Consider the following 19,756-nt stretch of genomic DNA (forward strand, 5'->3'; position numbering starts at 1 on the left):
ACTCTTATCAAAATATTCAAAGAATTTAAACAAAGTATCAGTTATAAATAAATATTTAGTCTTGCGCATAAACCATTTTTTTTAAATAAATGAACAGTATGTACTTAGGTTGCTTTATATAATATATATATATATATATATATATATATATATATATATATATATATATATATATATATATATATTAGTACCGATAATTCAAGTTATTACAAAGCGCAATATTTCTTAAAGATTTTATATCACAAAATTTCCAAAGATATAGCTATCTGTTTCTAGAAACAATAATCTTTTAGATAATATTGATACAGTTATAATATCACAAATATATTCGTTCAATATTATTAGAGAACAATATAACCAAACGCAAATAATCATGGATTTTTCAATATATTTGGTGTGTTTTTGTTTATTGGCTTTTCTTTTTACTGGCTCGGAAGGTAAATATATACAGTATTTAGGGCCACAGGTACTCTTAAAAATATACACATTAATTAAAGACTTTGCTTTTAATAATTTCTAAAAATGTAGTTTTATTTCTGCATGAATAAATTTGTTATGTTATCACTTTGGAAATATGTATTACTAATTTATATTTAATTTCACAGGTCTAAAATGTTACACATGTTCTTGCACAGAAGATGATAGTGATACTTCTTGTGCTGATGATGTAGAATCAATGGGCACCAGCGGCATAACAGACTGTGACAAAAAATATTGTACCATCACCAGAGTCGATTACAAAGTATAATAAATAAATTGATTGCTTAACAATAAAGTAATATTGATATATTTTAGGATCCAAAAGGAAAACTTGCCTCTATCAATAGAAATTGTGTTGACAAAGTGCAATCTGAAGGTGTAACAGAAGATGAAAGTTACAGAACTTACATAAGATCATGCAAAACAGACTTGTGTAACAATGGAAGTGGAAAGGGATCATCATCTACCAGTAGAAGTAGTTTAGGGGACAAATCAACCATATACGTACCTGGAACACAAGTAACTGGAGGAACGAACACAATTCAAGCTTCTTTGTTAACAACTTTAATTATACATTTCATCTTAAAAATAATACAATAATATAATTATATACCATAATTTTAATAAATCAAAATTCTACAAATTATATATGAAAATTATAGTTTATTTTAAAGCGCACTGCTATAAGATTTTCTTAATTTGTTAAAATATTTTTTAATATCCTCTTTTGCATCTTCACATTGTTTTCGAATAGCATTTTCATCATATTTATATTGTAAATCAAACCACTGTTCTAAAGTCCAGTTTTCCTGTGCTGTTTGCATTTTGGCGAATTCACAATGTTTTGAATGATTCAGATGTTCTTTCCATGGATCATCAGTGGCTTCCCATCCATCTAAATGTTTATGACAAAAGAAACATGCCACAGCATCAGGTTCACGTAAAGAGCCAGTAAATATAAATCCTGCTTCTGCCATCTATAAAATACAAAGACTAATTCGCGTTAATTATCAAATTAACAGTTTAAACGTTTTACCTTATCAGCACTACATAGCGCATTATCATTAAAAATCCATTTTTTGTATGTTGCCCTTCTTTCTTCCTGGTAAAAATAATTGTTAATTGAATCTGATTTAGTTTTGGCACTCATCATAAAAACAATAATGAACTAACCTAAAAACATCAAATTTTAAAAGTTTGATGAAGACCAACGGCTTTTTACTAACTGTCAAACTATCCTTTGATATGAGCATTCGGTATTGTATATTTGGTTGCCTGACATATACAATGTTTTTTTTATATAAAATTTACATCAAACAAAATAAACAAGTTTCTATGACAACGCGCCATTTTCAAATATATTAAGCCATTAAGCTTACATCATAGGCTTTCACGCTCATTTCTATATTTTTTTTGGTTGTCAAAATGTGTGAAAATATAATCGAAAACGATTATGATGTCGAAGAATTAAAGACGAAAGCTATTATTGGCTTCGACGGTTGGTACATCTTTATTCTTATATACGTTTATATCAATTATTTAAATTAGTATTATAATGATAAAAAAGTTTTATAGGTAATACCATCAATGGATTCATAGTACATCCTGATGGTAAGCATGTAGTGTATCCACTTGGAAACAAAATAACAATTCAAGAGTGGTCAACCAAACGGCAAAAATTTCTTGTTGGTCATACCAATAACATATCTTCTGTTTGCGTTTCAAAAACAGGAAAATACATAGCAAGTGGTCAAATCAATCATATAGGATTTAAAGTTAGTGCTGATAATAGTAATCATATATATAATAAACTAATTTATAACATATTTAATATTATGATTTATTTGATATTTTAGGCTCGAGTAATAATATGGGATTTTGAAAATATGATTATGTTAAACCAACATGAGCATCACAAAGTGAGAGTTGAAGCTGTAGTGTTTTCAAAGGATGAACGGTACCTTATATCGTTAGGTAATTTTCTTAATTTTTTTTTCACATTTATTTAGTTGTTTGAAGTTCAGACTGACAAATATTACCTGGCGTATTAAATTGTTTTTTTTTATTAAAATAATCGTTTAAAATTAATAAAAATAATTGTTTAAAATGAGATATTGAATTTTATTTAGACAAACATTGCATTTTATGAATGGAAGGCTACCAAATAAGTGATAAGAAAATCTTAGAAGCAATTTTTAGACTTTTTTAAAACAAAATATTGAAAATTATCTGAAATTGTAAATGTTATTAGCTCAAATATATAATAGTCATGAACAATTTTTGGTATACATCGCGGGTGATATATGTCATCCCAGCACTTCTAATATATTTTAACATATTTAAGATCTTTTTGTTTCAATTTTTTTATGACATTAAACAGGGAACAGTTCATCCCACAAAATATACAGATTATCCAATATTACAGAATATACAATATTTCAATGTTTTGTCATTTTTGTTGATTAATACGTTATATAATAATATTATAATAATTATTTCTGTTAGGAAACCAAATACACATAAATCTAGTATACTGAACATTACTTTTCTGATTTTCTCACTTATTTAGGTGGTCGAGATTGCGGTTCCGTCGTTATATGGGACATGACCGCCGGTCAGGTGGTTTGCGGTGCACATGCCTCCCGTGGTTTTCAAGGGGAAGCAACCGTTCTGCTACCGATGACGCGAAGAGGTCAGTGTTTCGTCACTGCGGGCGATTGTCATCTGGCAGTATGGAAAATTGACGTAGTAGCCAGGAACGTTCGCAGCACGGACGTGGCTATGTTCAAGTTAAAAAGGAAAGTTTTATGCGTGGACGCTAACGAAAGAGACGAGGTACGGTAAGCCCGAATTGGCGTCATTCGAACATTGATCGCCATTCCGTTTGTAGATGTTGTACTGTGGAACTTCCACGGGGGATATTTTAAAAATTAGACTCAATTTCCATCACGACGTCGAAATTTTGGAACCGGTGAAAACTCCGTGCGTGGTGGGATGTTTCGCGCGGATCACGAAGAAGAAATTGAGGAGGGGTAGCGTGGATTTGTATCAACAAGGTATACGTTTTACTGTGATTGAAAAACAGTAAGGCGTAAGCGTCAGTCGATAATTTTTTCCCACTTTCTCGCATCTAAGACTTCTATGGATAGCCTTGTCTTCTTGGTATCATAGCATTCGCATATGGTTTACGATGTGCTTTGGGTTATTTCATGTTGAGTTGTTAAGGGGAGAAAACAATGCTGTAAATTAAATACAATCTATTTTCTCTCTTTGCTTATATAAATGCGCATCGACGAATTTATTTATTTAAATGAATAATTTAAAAAAGTATAAAATGAAAGAGTATAAAATCTCTATGTAATGGCGAAAAAATAATGGATTATGAATTGAATGGAAATTGAATAGTATACACACGACATGTAAGAATTCTACTGTTCTGATCTTAATCCTCTGACTTGACTGTTTTTGATTATTTTATTCCTACTTTTGACCCTTGACTGTTCATGGTTCTTGATTTCCACTCTTGACACTTGACTGTTCTGACTAAATCTTCTTCTCACTCTCTTTCTGTGCAAATCTTGTTCTCATTCTCTGTTCTAGGTAAATCTTTTGGGTAATTCTTGTTCTCATTCTCCGCTCTGGGTAAATATTGATCTCATTCTCTGTTCTGGGTAATTCTCGTTATCATTCTCTGTTCTGGGTAAATCTTTAGGGTAATTCTTGTTCTCATTCTCTGTCTAACTGCAATTGCAAGGTATAAACAGCTCTCTTTATAGTTTCGAAGGTATTTAATTTTTTTAACATACATCATTCAATTCAAAGAACGGTGATTTTACGGTGAAGAACTTCGGCAAATATAACATTAACGTATACAGTTTTTCAGACTAAAAAAATATGAAGAGTGCCTTCAAATTAATGCACAGATGATGACAATACGAAGGCCTACATGTTATTTTTAACATTAACTATAGTTTATCCAATAAAACAGACAATGCACGTCATTAAAATTTAAGACGTCAGCATGCTGCACTGTTGTCGCATCAAATTGGACTTTTGATTTGTAATGTTTGGACGAATTTTGTAGATATATGACAACAGTGTCGACCAGTACCAACACAAATCAAGTTTTATATACTGATTCAGTTACATGTTCGGATGGATCAGACAGTATTCTGTCTATTTTTAACTACCGGAAAGAGAGAAGGAAAAATTCTTTTCGAGTTTAAAATTAATTTAACATTTTTACGAATTGCATTTGACAATATCTTCGGCGTCATCTATGATGTGCTTTGGATGTTTTATTGAAAAAATTATACGTTTTGAAAGTGGTTATTTGGGATGAAGTTGGCAAAGATCGAATAATAATAATTGACTGAAATTTAGAGATGGAGATTTTTGGAGTTTCACAATATTCTAAGGATCGTAGAACATGGCGATAGTTAAATAGGGATTCGTACCTCTTCCACCACATTCTCCAGATATTCTACTTTCGTTAGTAATATATACCGCTCAATAACATCTTCGTGTTCCCTTTTTGAGAATATATCCATAAATTATGAATAGCATCAGAAGACCTGTAGTTTTCCAATATGTAAGTCAAATGTTACTTAAGTGATGGAAAAAATAGTGGCTTGCGATGACAATACTTTGGCAAATATAGCATTAGCCTTTCACACAAAAATAAACAAGAACTTCAGAGTGAATTCCTAGATGATAACAATATGATGGTCTATATACATGCTATTTTTAACTAATTTAAGTTTTTAGGTGTGAGATCGATAAGACGCTTATTCAGTGGACAATTAATTGTTGGTGCTGGAGACGGTACTTTTGAGAAGGTTATTGAAGCTGAAAAGGCGGCCCCCGTAGATGTCGACGTTAAACTACCCTCAGTACCGGCTTTAAAAATACTCAAGTCCACAAACGTGAATAGCGCCGTTACTTCTATACAGGTACATTAGCATTTTCGTCTTGATCACAAAATATCCTTAAAAAAGCTCACAAAAGTCTAGTTCTGGAGAATCCCGCATGTGCACAATTGTTCAAGTTTGCTACGTTGCCGGTAGTTGAAAATTTTACGTATACTTGAAGAATAAATAGAATAATTTATTTTGAATTCATAAATTAGCCTGCTATTTCTGATGAGACTCAAGGTAATTTATTTTGGGACAATTTTCATCTCCTATTATATAAAATATGTAATATGGAAAACCTTTTGTAAACATCTTTCATTTTAAAATAGTTTTGAAAAGAGAACAGTATATAATTATTTACCAATATATAAACATTGCAATAACAAATCAGAAGTCTAATATTGTAAATAATTCGTGCATTTAAAGAGTTTAATATATATTCTGGAATTCATAAATTAACCTATTTCTCCTTGAAATTGAGTTCAAACTTAGGGAGTTAGTTAAGTTTTGAGTTGGGAACTGTTAAGGAAGTTAAGCTTTTTATTTCTAGTAGCAAAACATTTTTTTCGAGGTACAATATTTTTCTTCACATTAACTTTATTTTTATTTGGCTGAGGACTTTCTTTTATATTATGTTCTACAGCCTTTAGTGTTGGTTCAATTTGACGCAATGCATTTTTAATTACATTACTAAGATTTAGCCAAATGAAAACAATTATATTGAAAAATATTGATTAAAACCGAATGTTTTCTAGTTTCCTAGTTCTATAAGCAACTATAAATAAATTAAACCGTATCAAAACCCTATAACCCTATCACCTTGTGATTTAAAAAAAAATACCTCAAAATATAATGTTCTAATTAGAGGTGTTACAAAAACTTTTTTGACAATATTCACACGATTTATCCATTGCATAATCAAAATATGAACGACACAACAAATAAACTGCAAATAAAACCTAATGAAGCAGAGCTCTTATCATCGTTGGATCTTACCTCTCGATTGCTTGTAAATGGCAACTTTGCAAAATTAGACGGAAATTACCGAAATCGGTTGGGATTCTCCAGATCTAGATACTACTAAAAATCTCACCGTATTCCATCTCTTACTCATATCTCACCAAACAAGGTCATCGACGAGGATTCAGTGTTAGTAGGCACGGCAGCGTCCGAGATTTACCAAGTCAATTTGGTCAATTTTAACGCTGAGCTGATCGTGACCTGTCACACTTCAGCTATCTACGATATAGCCTTTCCTCAGTACGTACATAATAACCGAGCCTTTCGTTCCTTAAACTATGGATAATCTTCGATTTTCAGCAACTTTTCGGAGGTATTTGCAACAGCCAGTCATCACAACGTCCGCGTGTGGTCGATGAGTACGATGCAGGAACTTTTGCGAATTTGCGTTCGCAACTTCACCTGTTCGAGCGTCGTGTTTTCACATGATGGCAAATCAATACTCACGGCATGGAATGATGGCGTCATAAGGTATCAGTTTATAAAAACGTAAAATCCCTTTTAAAATCGGAGCATTTTTCTTTCACATTTTACTAATTAGCATTACTCTGGTTAAAAAGAGACAGAATGAAGTCTGATGCGTCAGAGCATGTAACCAAATCGTCCTATAAAATTCTATTTGTGTTGGTACTGGTCGATATCGTTGTCACATGTCTATGTAAATATAATAAAACAACCCTAACCTACAAACTATTGTGGCCGTTTAATTAACTGTAGTTTAAGTCCTTCAATCAATATGCATTTGATGTACAATAACGTTAAAACGTTTATTTTATAACGTTATTTTCGTTACATTATTTTATCTACATAATTTTGTTGTCAGAGTCAAATTAAACAAAATCTTAAATTTGGTGCGGCAACGCTGAATTACAAATTTTGATAACGTGTATTGGCTGTTTTATTGGAATGACCGACAAGGTGTCTGGGAAAGACATTATCGTTTTTTTTTTCGAAAAAAAAAAACTATTTAATTTTCAAGAAAATCGAAAATTTTGTTTATTTAAGGTTTTCGGTAATATAATTCTGTACATCTTACCCATATGCCAGGCAATATTCATATCATCCCAAAAAAGCTGTTTATCCTTTCAGTAAGTGCTGCACTGGAAACATGTTTCCCATTGATTTCAACGTTTCCTTGACCGGTTTTGCTTTATGAAACGGCGCGTTATCGTGTTGTAAAATCACTTTACTGTGTCTTCGGGCCCATTCTGGACGTTTTTCGATCAATGCATGGTTGATATTAATCATTTGTTGTCGGTAGCGATCACTATTAACTGTTTTCACTAGATTTCAATTCAGTTCGTAATACACCATGCCACTCTGGTCACATCAAACACAGAGCGTTGTCTTGCGACCAAAACGATTTGGCCTGGACCGGCATTGTAAATAGGCCCACTTCGTCAGGTGATAATTTTTTGCACTTAGGCTTTTCAAAATAAATCCACTTTTCATCGCCTGTCACTATTCGATGCAGAAATGACTTTCGATCATACTTTTGAAGCAGCATTTCACCGACGAACTACTTTTTGATCTACCAGAACGTTCTTTGCATTGCCAATCGAAATCACTCTTCTTTCCAGTCAAACTTTTTCTCTTGATTAACGAATCTGAACATTTTTAAAGAAGTATAAATGTACGACGGTGTTACTTTCGCAAAATATAACATGCTTTGAAGCTTAATGTTGAGAATAAGATGACATATGTATCAAATCATGACTTGCATACAAGCATACTTAAGTTTAGCGCCATTTGTTAAAAACCGGTAATGACTTTCCGGTACACCTGGTATTTATATCAAATCAAAATATTTGAATAACCATAATGATTTTTAGTTAGCAGGAGAGGCCTAATTGGCTAATGTACCCATTTTATGTTTACATTTACGCAACGCTTTCATTACTGAGTGTTTACGTTATCGAGCTTTTGCCGCATTTATAAACTATCATTTATAACTATCAGATATAATCATATAAATAGCACCTAGAACATGGACTCCCTGATGTAGTTAATAAAAAAGATAATCCGCCATCTATCAAATGTTGATAACATTTGAATCTTGTAATATTGTTCTGATAATCAGGTAATGCTGTCTTTGATCTATTTAAAACAATAAAAGATTGATAAACACCAGATAACATTAAAAAACACAAAAGAAGAAAGTCACATGACGTTATGGTGAAGTATTTAAAAAAATATCAATGATTGGCATGCTAATTTTACGAACAATATATGACAGTACGAATAAATCTCAGATATCGTTTAGAAAATTAGCATAATACTTTTGAATGAAATGATAAGCAACACTACGCAACACAGTATACAGTAAAGATAAAATGATATATAGATGCTATAATAATATTTAATATCATATCATATCATATCATATGTTATATTATTTTAAGTATCATAGGGCCGATTTCAAAGAAATTCTATTGATTATACCAGGTACTTTTCATACAAGTTTTAATTTACCTCGTTGGTCTTGTGTTCAGATTTAATATTTTAGATCATTCACTCCCTTGACTGGGCGCTTAATCTACGCCATTCTCAATGCACACAATAAAGGAGTATCCGCTCTTACCACGACCTCTCACGGTCGTATGCTGATCAGCGGTGGCTGCGAGGGTCAAGTGCGACTTTGGGACGTAAGTCCTTATAAGCAAACATTGATTTGTACTTTGAAGGTATATAGAATAATGCTCTTATTAAACAAGCGTATAAACGTTCTAATCTTAGGAACACAAGGGTCCAGTTTCCGCTATTCACATTAACAAATTCGATACCGAAGCAGCCAGTGCCAGTACGGATGGTACCTGTATCATATGGGATTTGGAGCGTCAGTGCAGGAGGCAAATATTATTCGCAAACACACTTTTTATGTGTGTGAGGTAATGTTTATAAATGTCTCACTATTATAATTTTATTGGGAAATAATTTTATTTTGAATCGCAAAAACTTTATCTTTATCCTTTGTATTATTTATGATTTATACGTTATTATACATACATACATATATATATATATATATATATATATATATATATATATATATATATATATATATATATATTTAATCCATCTAATCTTTGATATTGTTCATGTTAATTTTCATTCAAACATATATTAAATATCAATTTATATGTCTTGTTTTTTACAAAAGTTCACTTTACAAAGTTACATTTATTATAAGTGTTATTAACTAAAATCAAGTTTATATTTTTACTTTACATGTAAATCATTACTTTATCTTGAGATTGTTATACGACTCTGCATAACTTTCAGTAAAGTAAAATTATTTAGAATTGTTGCTGTGCCTGTCGCATTTACCATTCTACATTAAACATAATATTATTATACAAATGCCATTAAAGTCAAAAAAGATAGTAACCAACATATAACAGGGTTACTTTTAATATTGATTATATTGCTTTCAGTAGCAGTATATGAATTAAACAAATTTAACAGAAAGTTGTGATAAATTTAAACCATACTGAAATTCACTTAATATTAGGAGGAAACGATGAATCTATTGGTTTTTAGATAAAGTGTTATCGGTATGCATAGATAAAGTAAAAGCTAACATAAACAGTTTAAAATGAAACTGCACCTTAGTTAAAAAAAGTTGGTTTATCTTCATGTAGTACATCATACTTAAAATTAATATCTTATGTCACAAGGTGACTTGATTAAAAATGAACATTTCAGTTAAAATGTAATAATATATTTTTATTATTATGTTAATGAAAAAATACTTTATTTTATAACAATCTGATCAACAGTAACTTAATTTTCAGTAATTTATTCTCTAGAATTTGTTGAATTAGTTATTATAATTTGTGTTGTGTGTTATTGTACATTTTATATTGTTTTTTAGCACATATTTAAGTCTGGTGTTGATAATTATTTGAATAATAGCGATTGGAAATTATTTACTCTTATCTACCTTCTTCTAACCATCTAGTTACATTTTTGATATATGGGATTAGGTAAATGTATTTTACTATAGAGTAATGGGATAAATTACATTTGATTTGTTTCCGTTTCAAACATTAACTAACAATGACAAGATATAATATGGCATAAATGTACTATGATAATGCATTTTTCACGAAATAATATTTATATCTTATTTTGGTTAGGTATTACCCAACTGGAGTTCAGATTTTGACGGGAGGTTCTGACCGAAAAGTAGCTTACTGGGAAGTGTTGGACGGTTGCCTGGTGAGGGAGCTGGAAGGTTCCCCAACTGGCACCATAAACAGCTTGGACATATCGCCGAATGGAGAATACTTTGCCACAGGCGGCAACGATCAAATAATTAAACTGTGGAAGTATCAAGAAGGCGAGTGCCTTGATTTTTACCGACTTATTAAAACATATATTTAATGACTTTAAATAATTCCGGTTTTGTTTTTTTAATCAAATTACGTTAGAACTCACTTTTATATCTTTGTCCTGATATTTCTTTGCAGGGCTAACAACCCACATAGGTGTCGGACATGCCGCTGTTATTACATCAGTGCATTTTAGTGCCGATGGCCGGTACATAATCAGTGCTTGTGCATCGGGCAGTATCTTCGTGTGGGAATGTCCGAAGAAAGACAAGGACGAAAAAGATTTGAAGAAACAATCGGACAGAGTAATCAACCTGGGAAAACCTGAGGTGATCGAGGAAAATATAAAAGGTAATATATTTTTGTCAACAACATTGTTTATTAAGACAAAATCATATCCAAACTATAATTGACTAAATTAGTTGAAATAATGAGGAAAATTAGAGATTTCATGTAAAGTCAACTGAGAAAAATTAATAAATATTTTACTACCTATATCTTGAGTAGTTCTGGGTTTCTCAATGTTTTAACATATTGGGTCCATTCAATTTGCCTCTATTAAAACGGTACAAGAATCGCTGTTACCATCGCTGCGCTAAGCTCTAACTCAAGACGTTTAATATAAATCAAAATCTATTGTAGAACATAAAAGATAGGATTATTAAAATTTAACCAGATGATACTTTTTCTCTGATGTCTGACAGAGTAACGTATCCATACCAAGTGAGGTTTATTTGGGATTTTGTGTGTCGTTCCAACATTACGGATGACTGGATGAGAATAGTCTAGTAGGGACATCGAAAAAATATCGGTATGTCGACATATCGATACTTTTTTCATGATATATCGCCAATATTTTTGCGATATATCGATATTTTATGAGCTAATATTTTTTCCAAGTAGTAGCTTAAATGAGAGTATCAAACTTTTAGTTGTAAAGCAAAATATTCTATGGTTAAAAGCTAGGTTTTTCGAAGGAGAGTATTAAACTTTTGTTTTCGGACTTCTCCTCTCGATCATCAAGTGAATTTTGATATTTGTTTTTCGCCAATATACCGATTTTTTTTTTTAATATTGAATTCGATATATCGATATTTTTTAAATATGGATATTCTGCGGCCGACATCCATAGAGTCGTCTGCTACCGTAACTTGCTACTGTAACCGTCTTGTATTAAAACAAGAGGCTGATCAATGAATGTTGGGGTCCAGAATTTGGTATAGAAGGCTTTAACATCTTGTCATAGGAATGTCAAAGGCATTTTCTTTACTACAGCTCAAAATTCAACCATAACCTATCATCATCCTATTGTCCAGAATTGGCCATGGGGGCGTATTTCGAAAGTCTTTCAAGGAATCCAACCAAGTAAAAAATGTATGAAAGAAGCAGGCTAAAATTTCATTAGTTATTTATTTATGGCGATGATACACAAAGTACGCGATGATATCAACGTTTTAGCAGTAAAAATGTTACGTGCCTGTCAACTTTGTAAATTTTCCGTGATTTCAAGATAACCGATTCAGGTCTCTTGAGATTCCCTCGAAAACCAACTGTCGTTGCTCCATACCGTTGCAAACGTACGACATTTGTATCATAAGTGCTGTATAATTGCGTCGTGATATCTAATTAATTACAAACAAAATAAAACACTTTAACGAGGAACGTTATTCCGAAATCGACGTTTAATTGTATGCCTGAAGTGCTCTGTAATTATTAGTAAATAAACATTAGGATATCTGAAGCGATCATTTCTCGCGAAACAGAAACGTATTCAATTTCGATGTTTTTCTTGTTTCAACGCATATTATAACATTTTGTATCATTTGTACTCGGGATGTCGAAAAAATATCGGTATTTTTGGCCAATATTTCTGTGACCTATATATCGATATTTTTGTTAGCCGATATTTTTTGAAGAAAATATGAATATTTCTTAGGCATTTTAAAAATTCCTTTTAATTATTTTAATTAACTTTTAAAATAGGTACTTAATTTTAACGGTTGACTAAAAATAAACGAATAGCAATATTTTTAAGCCAATATATCAATACTTTTATTTATTCCCATAAATATCGATATTTTTCCAGATTTTCATGTGTCCGTGTCAAAAAACTTTTATGGTATAATACCTTGAAAATGAGCAGGACATTGTCCTGCATAAAATGCATTGTGCCAAACCACATATTTGGAAACAGTATTAGTATTTTTGGCACAGTATTATATTTTAAACTGTTCGCCAAGAAGGAATTCGAATAATTTACCATCCCAAGAACTATTGCTCGTAATGGATTCGGTGATGGGACCATTTCTGGAAATTTTTCTTGTCCACCGACATAACATAACCCAGTAGATTCACCGCTATCGGTGACTTAAGTCAGTATTGTTAACAATAATATTGTTAGAATACGGTAGTTGAATTCAACCAACATTTTTAGTCATAATTTTAATCATATTTGACAACCAACGCAAATAAACCTTTTAAATATATTTTTATTCATTTAGAAGCTTATATGATGCAACAGTATCGTGACATATGACCGGAAAATGTGGTGTAATGATCTATTTAGATTTATATTCCGTTCAATAAAACAGTGAACTCACGTTATCTCAACTTATAACGTCAAGTGGTGAAATGTTGCCACGTCAACTTTGAGTGTTAGTTTATTTTTGCTTTTACATATAACAAAATTCTAATCTAAATAAGATAATGAAACAAAAATTATGTTTATGTATCAAATATAATTTATCTTATATATTACATGTGGTTCATATTCGATATAGCTGATTAGAGACGCATTGTTTCTGACTGTGACTATCTAAAGACTTCAGCATTTTCAATCAGAGTAATAATAAGCAACGATTTGAAATTTATCAAAACAAGCAAAGCGCCTAAATAAGGTTTGCCGGTTTATAACTTTTAATTATTATCACTACTTGTTTGAAGAATTTCGCAGACGTTTGGCAAGCAGACGAATGTTGTTTATTCGATTAAATGTTCGAACGTATCGGACAGCATGCTATCCCTTTTTAAATAGAATAAATGAGTAGGATAAACACTGTCTCAATATAAAACTAATTTACAAACTGCAATATATTCGACATCGTTATGACGTGGGCTCACTGTTATTTTGAGTAGACTATAAAGCATTTGCGCGCTTTCCAGATGAAAGGTTTGAATCATTCCGAAGAGACCAAACCAGGTTATTGATACATTTGGTTGCCAGAATGTTGGATTTTTGCCATTATTTAAATATCTAAAACATAAAAAACACAGTCATGGCGTGTCAGTGCATCCAAGTGCGATGTCAGTGAAGTGCGTTGGTTAAAACGTTTACTACCATCCGACCTGATTAATAGACACATAGAATAGTTTTTTTAAAAGTTGGTACAGGAGATAACTTATTGAAGCGATCATGTCATGTCATGTCACATGTCATTGCATATAACATAAATCCTATCAAATACTTAATGATCACTAAGTAGATTGTCGAATACTAAGACACTAATAGTACAAAAATCAGAGACTTTTTATTTTCGGATTAACTTTATATACAGTAATTTATTCTTTTTTTACAGACCTTCCTACCGCTCGATCTAGTAAAACGTCAACTGCAAAAAGCTCACCTAAACATCCCGTTTCAAATAAAAGCGATTGTTGCAAATGTCCCTCGACTGCCACCTCTAACCGGTCCTCAAGAAATGATGACAACGCGTGCAAAGATAGTCCACAGTTCCACGAAGATCAAGAGAAACGATCAATCAAGAATGCCTCCAAAAATAATAAACAATCTCCGGGCGGTTCTGGGTGTTCCTCAAAAACTTCGATGCAAAAGTTCGCTTTACCCGTAAATAATAAATCTATAGGAAAGAAATCCACATCTGGTCAAAATTCCCGTCTATCAAGCCCTAAATGTGCGACATAACTATTAGTATATTATTATATATTTTTAATTTTATTATTAACAAATATGGCGTCCAAAATATATCGATACATCTGTGAAATGTTGTTTTAATTTCGGGAAAAATATTAATAAAATAAATCATAAAAATATCTTCAATCAATTCTCGCTCTTTTTCAGATAGCATCAGCTCCATGCATATATTTTCTAACCTTCTCTTTATCAACCAGGGTATATATAAACTAGTAGTACTACTATACGACGATGGTCCGATAAGTATTTAGCTTACTCGACCCAGCAATGCTCCAACTGTTTTAACCCGTCTGAAAAATACGTTTTCTCGCGGTCTGCAGAGTGGGATTCCGTGGCCGGAATGACCTCCTCATTCAACACAAACGTTTGCCCGGCGAGTGACATTTTCAAGTTCGAAAACAAGAAGAAATTCATCAAGCAATACAAATTCATACCATAATTCCTTGTAAAGTGCTACACTACTTTTTTATTTCGTGTTATTGCATCGTCAAAAATTAATGAAAATAATCAAAGGTGTCTAACATTGATCGAATGTTTAAAACAAAAAACTACCTAGTAAAAAAAGAAAAATAATTTAGTCGGAGAATGAAAAATTCGACGCTATTTTTTTATAAGAGTAAAACCCAAATTTCATGATTGAATTATATTTAGTTTAAGTTTTTAAAGGACAATATTATATATGCACAATGGGTGCTATATATGTTAACCACAGAAAAAAACATATTCAAATGCTTTAAAGAAATTTGTGCATTATTTCAACACTATAGATAATATTTGGGTTTACCACAATGATTTTCAAAACAAGTTGTGAACTGGGAAGTTAACTTAGAAGCCCGTTTGTATTTAGAAATCGACAAAATGGTATTAGCATCAGTTTTTTGAATGAAAAGATTGTAGAAGAAGTGTATTAAAGTTTAAGGTTGTTATATTGAACAATAAAATTTATTTAAAATCATAAAATCGAATTTTTTATCTGACAAGAAATGTTTTTTTAAGGGAGTATTTAAAGTAATACATCAGTCTATTATCTGGATTCATATCTATTCGTTTACTTTTATCGCTACCTTATTATTTTATTATAATCCTTGAATATCCTCTTGGCTTATGTCCTATTAAAAATATATGAGTCATAATTATTTTCGAAATTCAAGAACCTATTTGATTATTTGTTTTTGATAAGTTTTTATTTTCAAGGTTTAAATGTAAACACATGTAACTTATATGTAATACCATATGATCGGTAAATTAAAACTGACTATTTCAAAATAATATTTGCCTCAGAAAAATTTATTTGCCTTTAAATGAATCACAGATTTGACTTTGACACATTTATGTTGCCTAGATACTACAGGATATATGCTAGATAGACACTCTTATTACATTACTCTCTTATTATTATAGGTATTTACTATATAGAATGAAGTAATAAGTTTTAATTATAAAATAAAAACGCATGTAAGTTAATAGTTTATCGAAACATAAATACGCCAACAAAATAGTATGTCAGCAATTACCGTAAAAATTCAATTGACTAATAACAATGTTACATTGAATAGAACACAACAATGCAAGTATTAAATAATAATTAATTTTAGAAATTAGTTGCCATTACTGATAACAGTAATATTTTGATAAACATTAGTTCTACATTGTTCTTAGAAGTAGTATACAAAATGTCATACCGGCTGTCCATAATATATCAGCTATTTTGCTTTCTTTCAAATTCGGAACTGTATTTTTTGTTGAAATATATTTTGTTTTTTAAAAGATTATATGTTAACTCTATAATCAGAATTTTTATAACAATTTTACACTTTTTAAAGTTGATATATTCAGGTATCAATATATCATTGAAATTGCCTGTATTTACAACGGTGATTACTTGGTTGCATAAAAACTTATATTTAAACTATAATATATTATATGTTTTATACTTAACCGTTGAAATTATATTATGTATATTACTTTTTTCACGCCTAATATAAGAATTAGAACTAGAGTAAAACTAGCAATAAGCATATCTAACGATAGTTAAGATATATTTTTCAAAGAAGCGAGTGAACTTGATTTTTTATAAAGTAGGCCCTGACAATTACCATCTCGCGAGCTTTCATAAGGCACTGTACGACAACCAAGAACATTTTAATTGAAGTGAAATGACTGACAATTAATTGATAATGTTTAATTTTGTAATTAACCAAAATTAAATATATGTATATTGAATTATTAATTAATCTACATTTTTGTTGGCCTCTACCCAGCTATCTATTTGAAATGATTAAGTGTTACGCTTCAATATTTTTAATTGAGAATAATTTTTAATATCTTGTATATATCAATTTTTTAAAACTTTTATTACCTTTTTAACAATTTATTCGTTCATTTTATTAAGGTGACCAATATAAAACCGTACAAATAAGGACATGCAGTATACACATCAAATTTATTTATCTTACATTCAATGCTATAGCAGCGACTTGAAAACCAGCTCGGTCAAGCATTTTTCGGTTAGTTTGTTTCGTACGGTTGTTGTGCTGCCTGTTCTTTTTTCGCTGTCAAAAATGCCCAACTGCCCCAAGTGCGAAAAACCTGTTTATTTTGGTGAGTATCTCCCGTTATCTATAGCAGTCTATGTATTTAACAGATAACGCGTTATCTCGATATTTTTTGTTTATTTTTGAATTATGAGGGCAATAACGAATGTTTAAAGATTTAATATAATAGTAAACGATTAAGAAAAAATATTATGTCTGTATATGTTTGTGAAAATTAAATTAAATATTGAAATGTTTTAGGGAAAAATATTTCTAATTCTTCCGTTAAGTTACTATATTGAGCAATGTATTCTGTTTATTTATATTGAATTGAATATCAAAACATTTAAAAAAATATATTTTAATTTAGAATACTATATAAAAAATAATAAAAATAGTATATAAATATAGAATAGTATATAATTTATAAATAATTATAAATAATTTACATGTATTTGATATGTGTTCCGAATCTAAATACGAAGAAGCGTGCTAATAACGGTTTTTGTTTAATAACGACAAGAAATATATTCATGGGATACATCCTGAATTTGTAATCATAAGCCAATCATGTTAAAAGATCAGTAAGTGAGTATGGGAGTGATGTTGATGTTAGTCATCTGTATGACATAATATCAACTTGTTTGGTTTTACGCTCTTTTTCTCTCAACGATGTAACATCTATTTTAGGAAGTGGTGGTTTAGAAGGTCATAAATGGAAGCGTTTCAAAATGAGTCACCACAGATAATTTGTTTTCAATAGAACGGAAATTGAACCAAATTATTAGGAAATATTAACACTCAATGCTTTATAAAACCTCATATAATATATATAAAGGGTTATATTGTTCATGTGCTTATCACATAAAATATTTTAAGATTAATAATAGATAACATAATTTGCTAATTATATCGAATATATGAAATAAAATGTGAATAATATTGATGTTAAAATAATGTATAATTATCAAATTGTCTTTATGAACTATAAAGTTGAGATTAGCTTATAAAACCGCATTAACTGTTATATTTACACGTTAATAAATTTCGTGAGTTAATGTTAATATAAATTTGCAGTAAATGTGCAGTTAGATAGCGATAACAAAAACAAATAATTCATATTAACACCAAGTAATAATTAATATAGTATATAAACTTATATAAGCAAAGCGCTAAAACATTTTTAATACAACGTTTGCCGATCCATAATTTGTAATTATTTTTACTGTTTTGAAGAATTTTGCAGACATTTAACAAACCAACGACTTTTCTAGGCTGTTTCGGTTAGATATTTGCACATATCACAGCATTGTATCTCTTTTTAATTAGAATGATATGAAAAGGAAAATATTATCTGATTTTAAAACAAATTTACAAATTGCGATATGCAATACATTAAACATCTTGATAACGTGTGTTCACTGGTATTTTGAATATACTATAAATTAATATGCGAATGAAATATTGATTTGTTTATTATTTATTTTAGCCGAACGAAAAACTTCGCTTGGTAAAGATTGGCATTCAGCGTGTTTACGGTGTGAGAAATGTAACAAAACCCTCACACCAGGCTCTCACGCTGAGAGAGAAGGCAAACCGTACTGCCACAACCCATGTTACTCTGCCCTCTTTGGACCCGGTGGTTTTGGAAGGGGAGGCGCAGAAAGTTACGTTTACAAGAAGTAAACCGGCTATCCTGGAAACAATGGATCAGCTTCCAAACAGTATTCATTCCTTTTACTATACAATCGCATTGTATCTTTACTTTTGTTATAACTGATTTTTTTCAATTATTTATGTTATATTTATAAAAACTACTAGTAACCAAGAATTTTTGACATATGTATATCTAACTTATTGGTTTCTAGATGTAACCAAATCGCATTATATGGTATTATTGTTTGACCTTCATTTGTTACCTGACAACGTACTAGATTTACACATTTCTCATTAATAAAGTTTGTGACCTTATTAGGTAATTTTATATCCCCTCATTTTTCATCCTTCATATTTAGGTTAAATAACATGTATTTCCAATAATAACAATTCAGTACCTATAAGTGGAAGTGGCGTATTAAGACTACTTGATGCTCTAAATAATCCATGCCTGTGGACCGCTTAATTCATAAGTAAAACAAAGGCTAACAATTTTTTGTGCGGTTTCTGGTACCCCCCCACCCCAAAAAAAAACGTGAAGCACTAAGCATTTGTTACAATAGATACAAGATCATTATGCTATAATTAGATGATATTCAATAATATAAATGGGAAAATATAACTCTGAAATTCTCTTAAAAGCAATTATTATATTCTTGGTAAGTACAAATCAATGTTGAATTGAAATGAAACAACTTGTATGTGAGGTATTAAAGAAATACTTGTTTTATTTTGAAAAGTATGTATATGCCACTTGTTGACTTCTGTGAAATAGAGTGGCTCATGAAAGCTTCATAATTGATGATGGTTGATGTTGAATAATGTTTTTCCTGAGTTCTTGTAGGTGCACTTTCATCACTTGATCAGGCTGCTCAATTGTTAGTAGTT

At 30.7% G+C, this 19,756-nt stretch overlaps 4 protein-coding genes across 4 annotated transcripts; 3 read left to right on the top strand and 1 right to left on the bottom strand.

Annotated features, from left to right (window-relative positions):
- The first annotated feature begins 279 nt into the window (after positions 1 to 279).
- LOC143198834 (uncharacterized) lies at positions 280 to 1,126 on the top strand. The gene is made up of 3 exons (XM_076408383.1): positions 280 to 437; positions 606 to 742; positions 796 to 1,126. Exons 1-3 carry the CDS (start codon positions 374 to 376, stop codon positions 1,078 to 1,080), a joined length of 486 nt encoding a protein of 161 aa, XP_076264498.1. The 5' UTR covers positions 280 to 373; the 3' UTR covers positions 1,081 to 1,126.
- Det (baculoviral IAP repeat containing deterin) lies at positions 1,029 to 1,705 on the bottom strand. The gene is made up of 2 exons (XM_076408384.1): positions 1,517 to 1,705; positions 1,029 to 1,457 (listed from the first exon to the last, which is right to left on the bottom strand). Exons 1-2 carry the CDS (start codon positions 1,631 to 1,633, stop codon positions 1,149 to 1,151), a joined length of 426 nt encoding a protein of 141 aa, XP_076264499.1. The 5' UTR covers positions 1,634 to 1,705; the 3' UTR covers positions 1,029 to 1,148.
- Positions 1,706 to 1,890: 185 nt separating this feature from the next.
- On the top strand, positions 1,891 to 14,748 carry LOC143198831 (cilia- and flagella-associated protein 52). The gene is made up of 13 exons (XM_076408379.1): positions 1,891 to 1,978; positions 2,056 to 2,255; positions 2,337 to 2,454; positions 3,050 to 3,315; positions 3,371 to 3,536; positions 5,248 to 5,432; positions 6,523 to 6,653; positions 6,714 to 6,884; positions 8,920 to 9,097; positions 9,150 to 9,301; positions 10,553 to 10,755; positions 10,886 to 11,098; positions 14,323 to 14,748. The coding sequence occupies exons 1-13, from the start codon at positions 1,906 to 1,908 to the stop codon at positions 14,667 to 14,669; spliced, it is 2,403 nt and encodes an 800-aa protein (XP_076264494.1). The 5' UTR covers positions 1,891 to 1,905; the 3' UTR covers positions 14,670 to 14,748.
- Positions 14,749 to 17,117: 2,369 nt separating this feature from the next.
- LOC143198387 (cysteine-rich protein 1) lies at positions 17,118 to 19,183 on the top strand. The gene is made up of 2 exons (XM_076407560.1): positions 17,118 to 17,279; positions 18,702 to 19,183. The coding sequence occupies exons 1-2, from the start codon at positions 17,240 to 17,242 to the stop codon at positions 18,896 to 18,898; spliced, it is 237 nt and encodes a 78-aa protein (XP_076263675.1). The 5' UTR covers positions 17,118 to 17,239; the 3' UTR covers positions 18,899 to 19,183.
- Positions 19,184 to 19,756: the final 573 nt, after the last annotated feature.

Source organism: Rhynchophorus ferrugineus, unplaced genomic scaffold (assembly GCF_030347505.1).
Source record: "Rhynchophorus ferrugineus isolate W39M unplaced genomic scaffold, kcgeb_rfMv2 rfM6, whole genome shotgun sequence".
Lineage (NCBI taxonomy): Eukaryota > Metazoa > Arthropoda > Insecta > Coleoptera > Curculionidae > Rhynchophorus > Rhynchophorus ferrugineus.

Excerpts from the sequence above, each read along its gene's own strand:
- LOC143198834 (XM_076408383.1), top strand. The coding sequence starts at position 374 with ATGGATTTTTCAATATATTTGGTGTGTTTTTGTTTATTGGCTTTTCTT. Across the intron at positions 438-605 it reads TCTTTTTACTGGCTCGGAAG|GTCTAAAATGTTACACATGT; the intron begins GTAAATATATAC and ends TTAATTTCACAG. Across the intron at positions 743-795 it reads TCACCAGAGTCGATTACAAA|GATCCAAAAGGAAAACTTGC; the intron begins GTATAATAAATA and ends GATATATTTTAG.
- Det (XM_076408384.1), bottom strand. The coding sequence starts at position 1,633 with ATGATGAGTGCCAAAACTAAATCAGATTCAATTAACAATTATTTTTAC. Across the intron at positions 1,458-1,516 it reads CGCTATGTAGTGCTGATAAG|ATGGCAGAAGCAGGATTTAT; the intron begins GTAAAACGTTTA and ends TGTATTTTATAG.
- LOC143198831 (XM_076408379.1), top strand. The coding sequence starts at position 1,906 with ATGTGTGAAAATATAATCGAAAACGATTATGATGTCGAAGAATTAAAG. Across the intron at positions 1,979-2,055 it reads AGCTATTATTGGCTTCGACG|GTAATACCATCAATGGATTC; the intron begins GTTGGTACATCT and ends AAAGTTTTATAG. Across the intron at positions 3,316-3,370 it reads ACGCTAACGAAAGAGACGAG|ATGTTGTACTGTGGAACTTC; the intron begins GTACGGTAAGCC and ends TTCCGTTTGTAG.
- LOC143198387 (XM_076407560.1), top strand. The coding sequence starts at position 17,240 with ATGCCCAACTGCCCCAAGTGCGAAAAACCTGTTTATTTTG. Across the intron at positions 17,280-18,701 it reads CGAAAAACCTGTTTATTTTG|CCGAACGAAAAACTTCGCTT; the intron begins GTGAGTATCTCC and ends TATTTATTTTAG.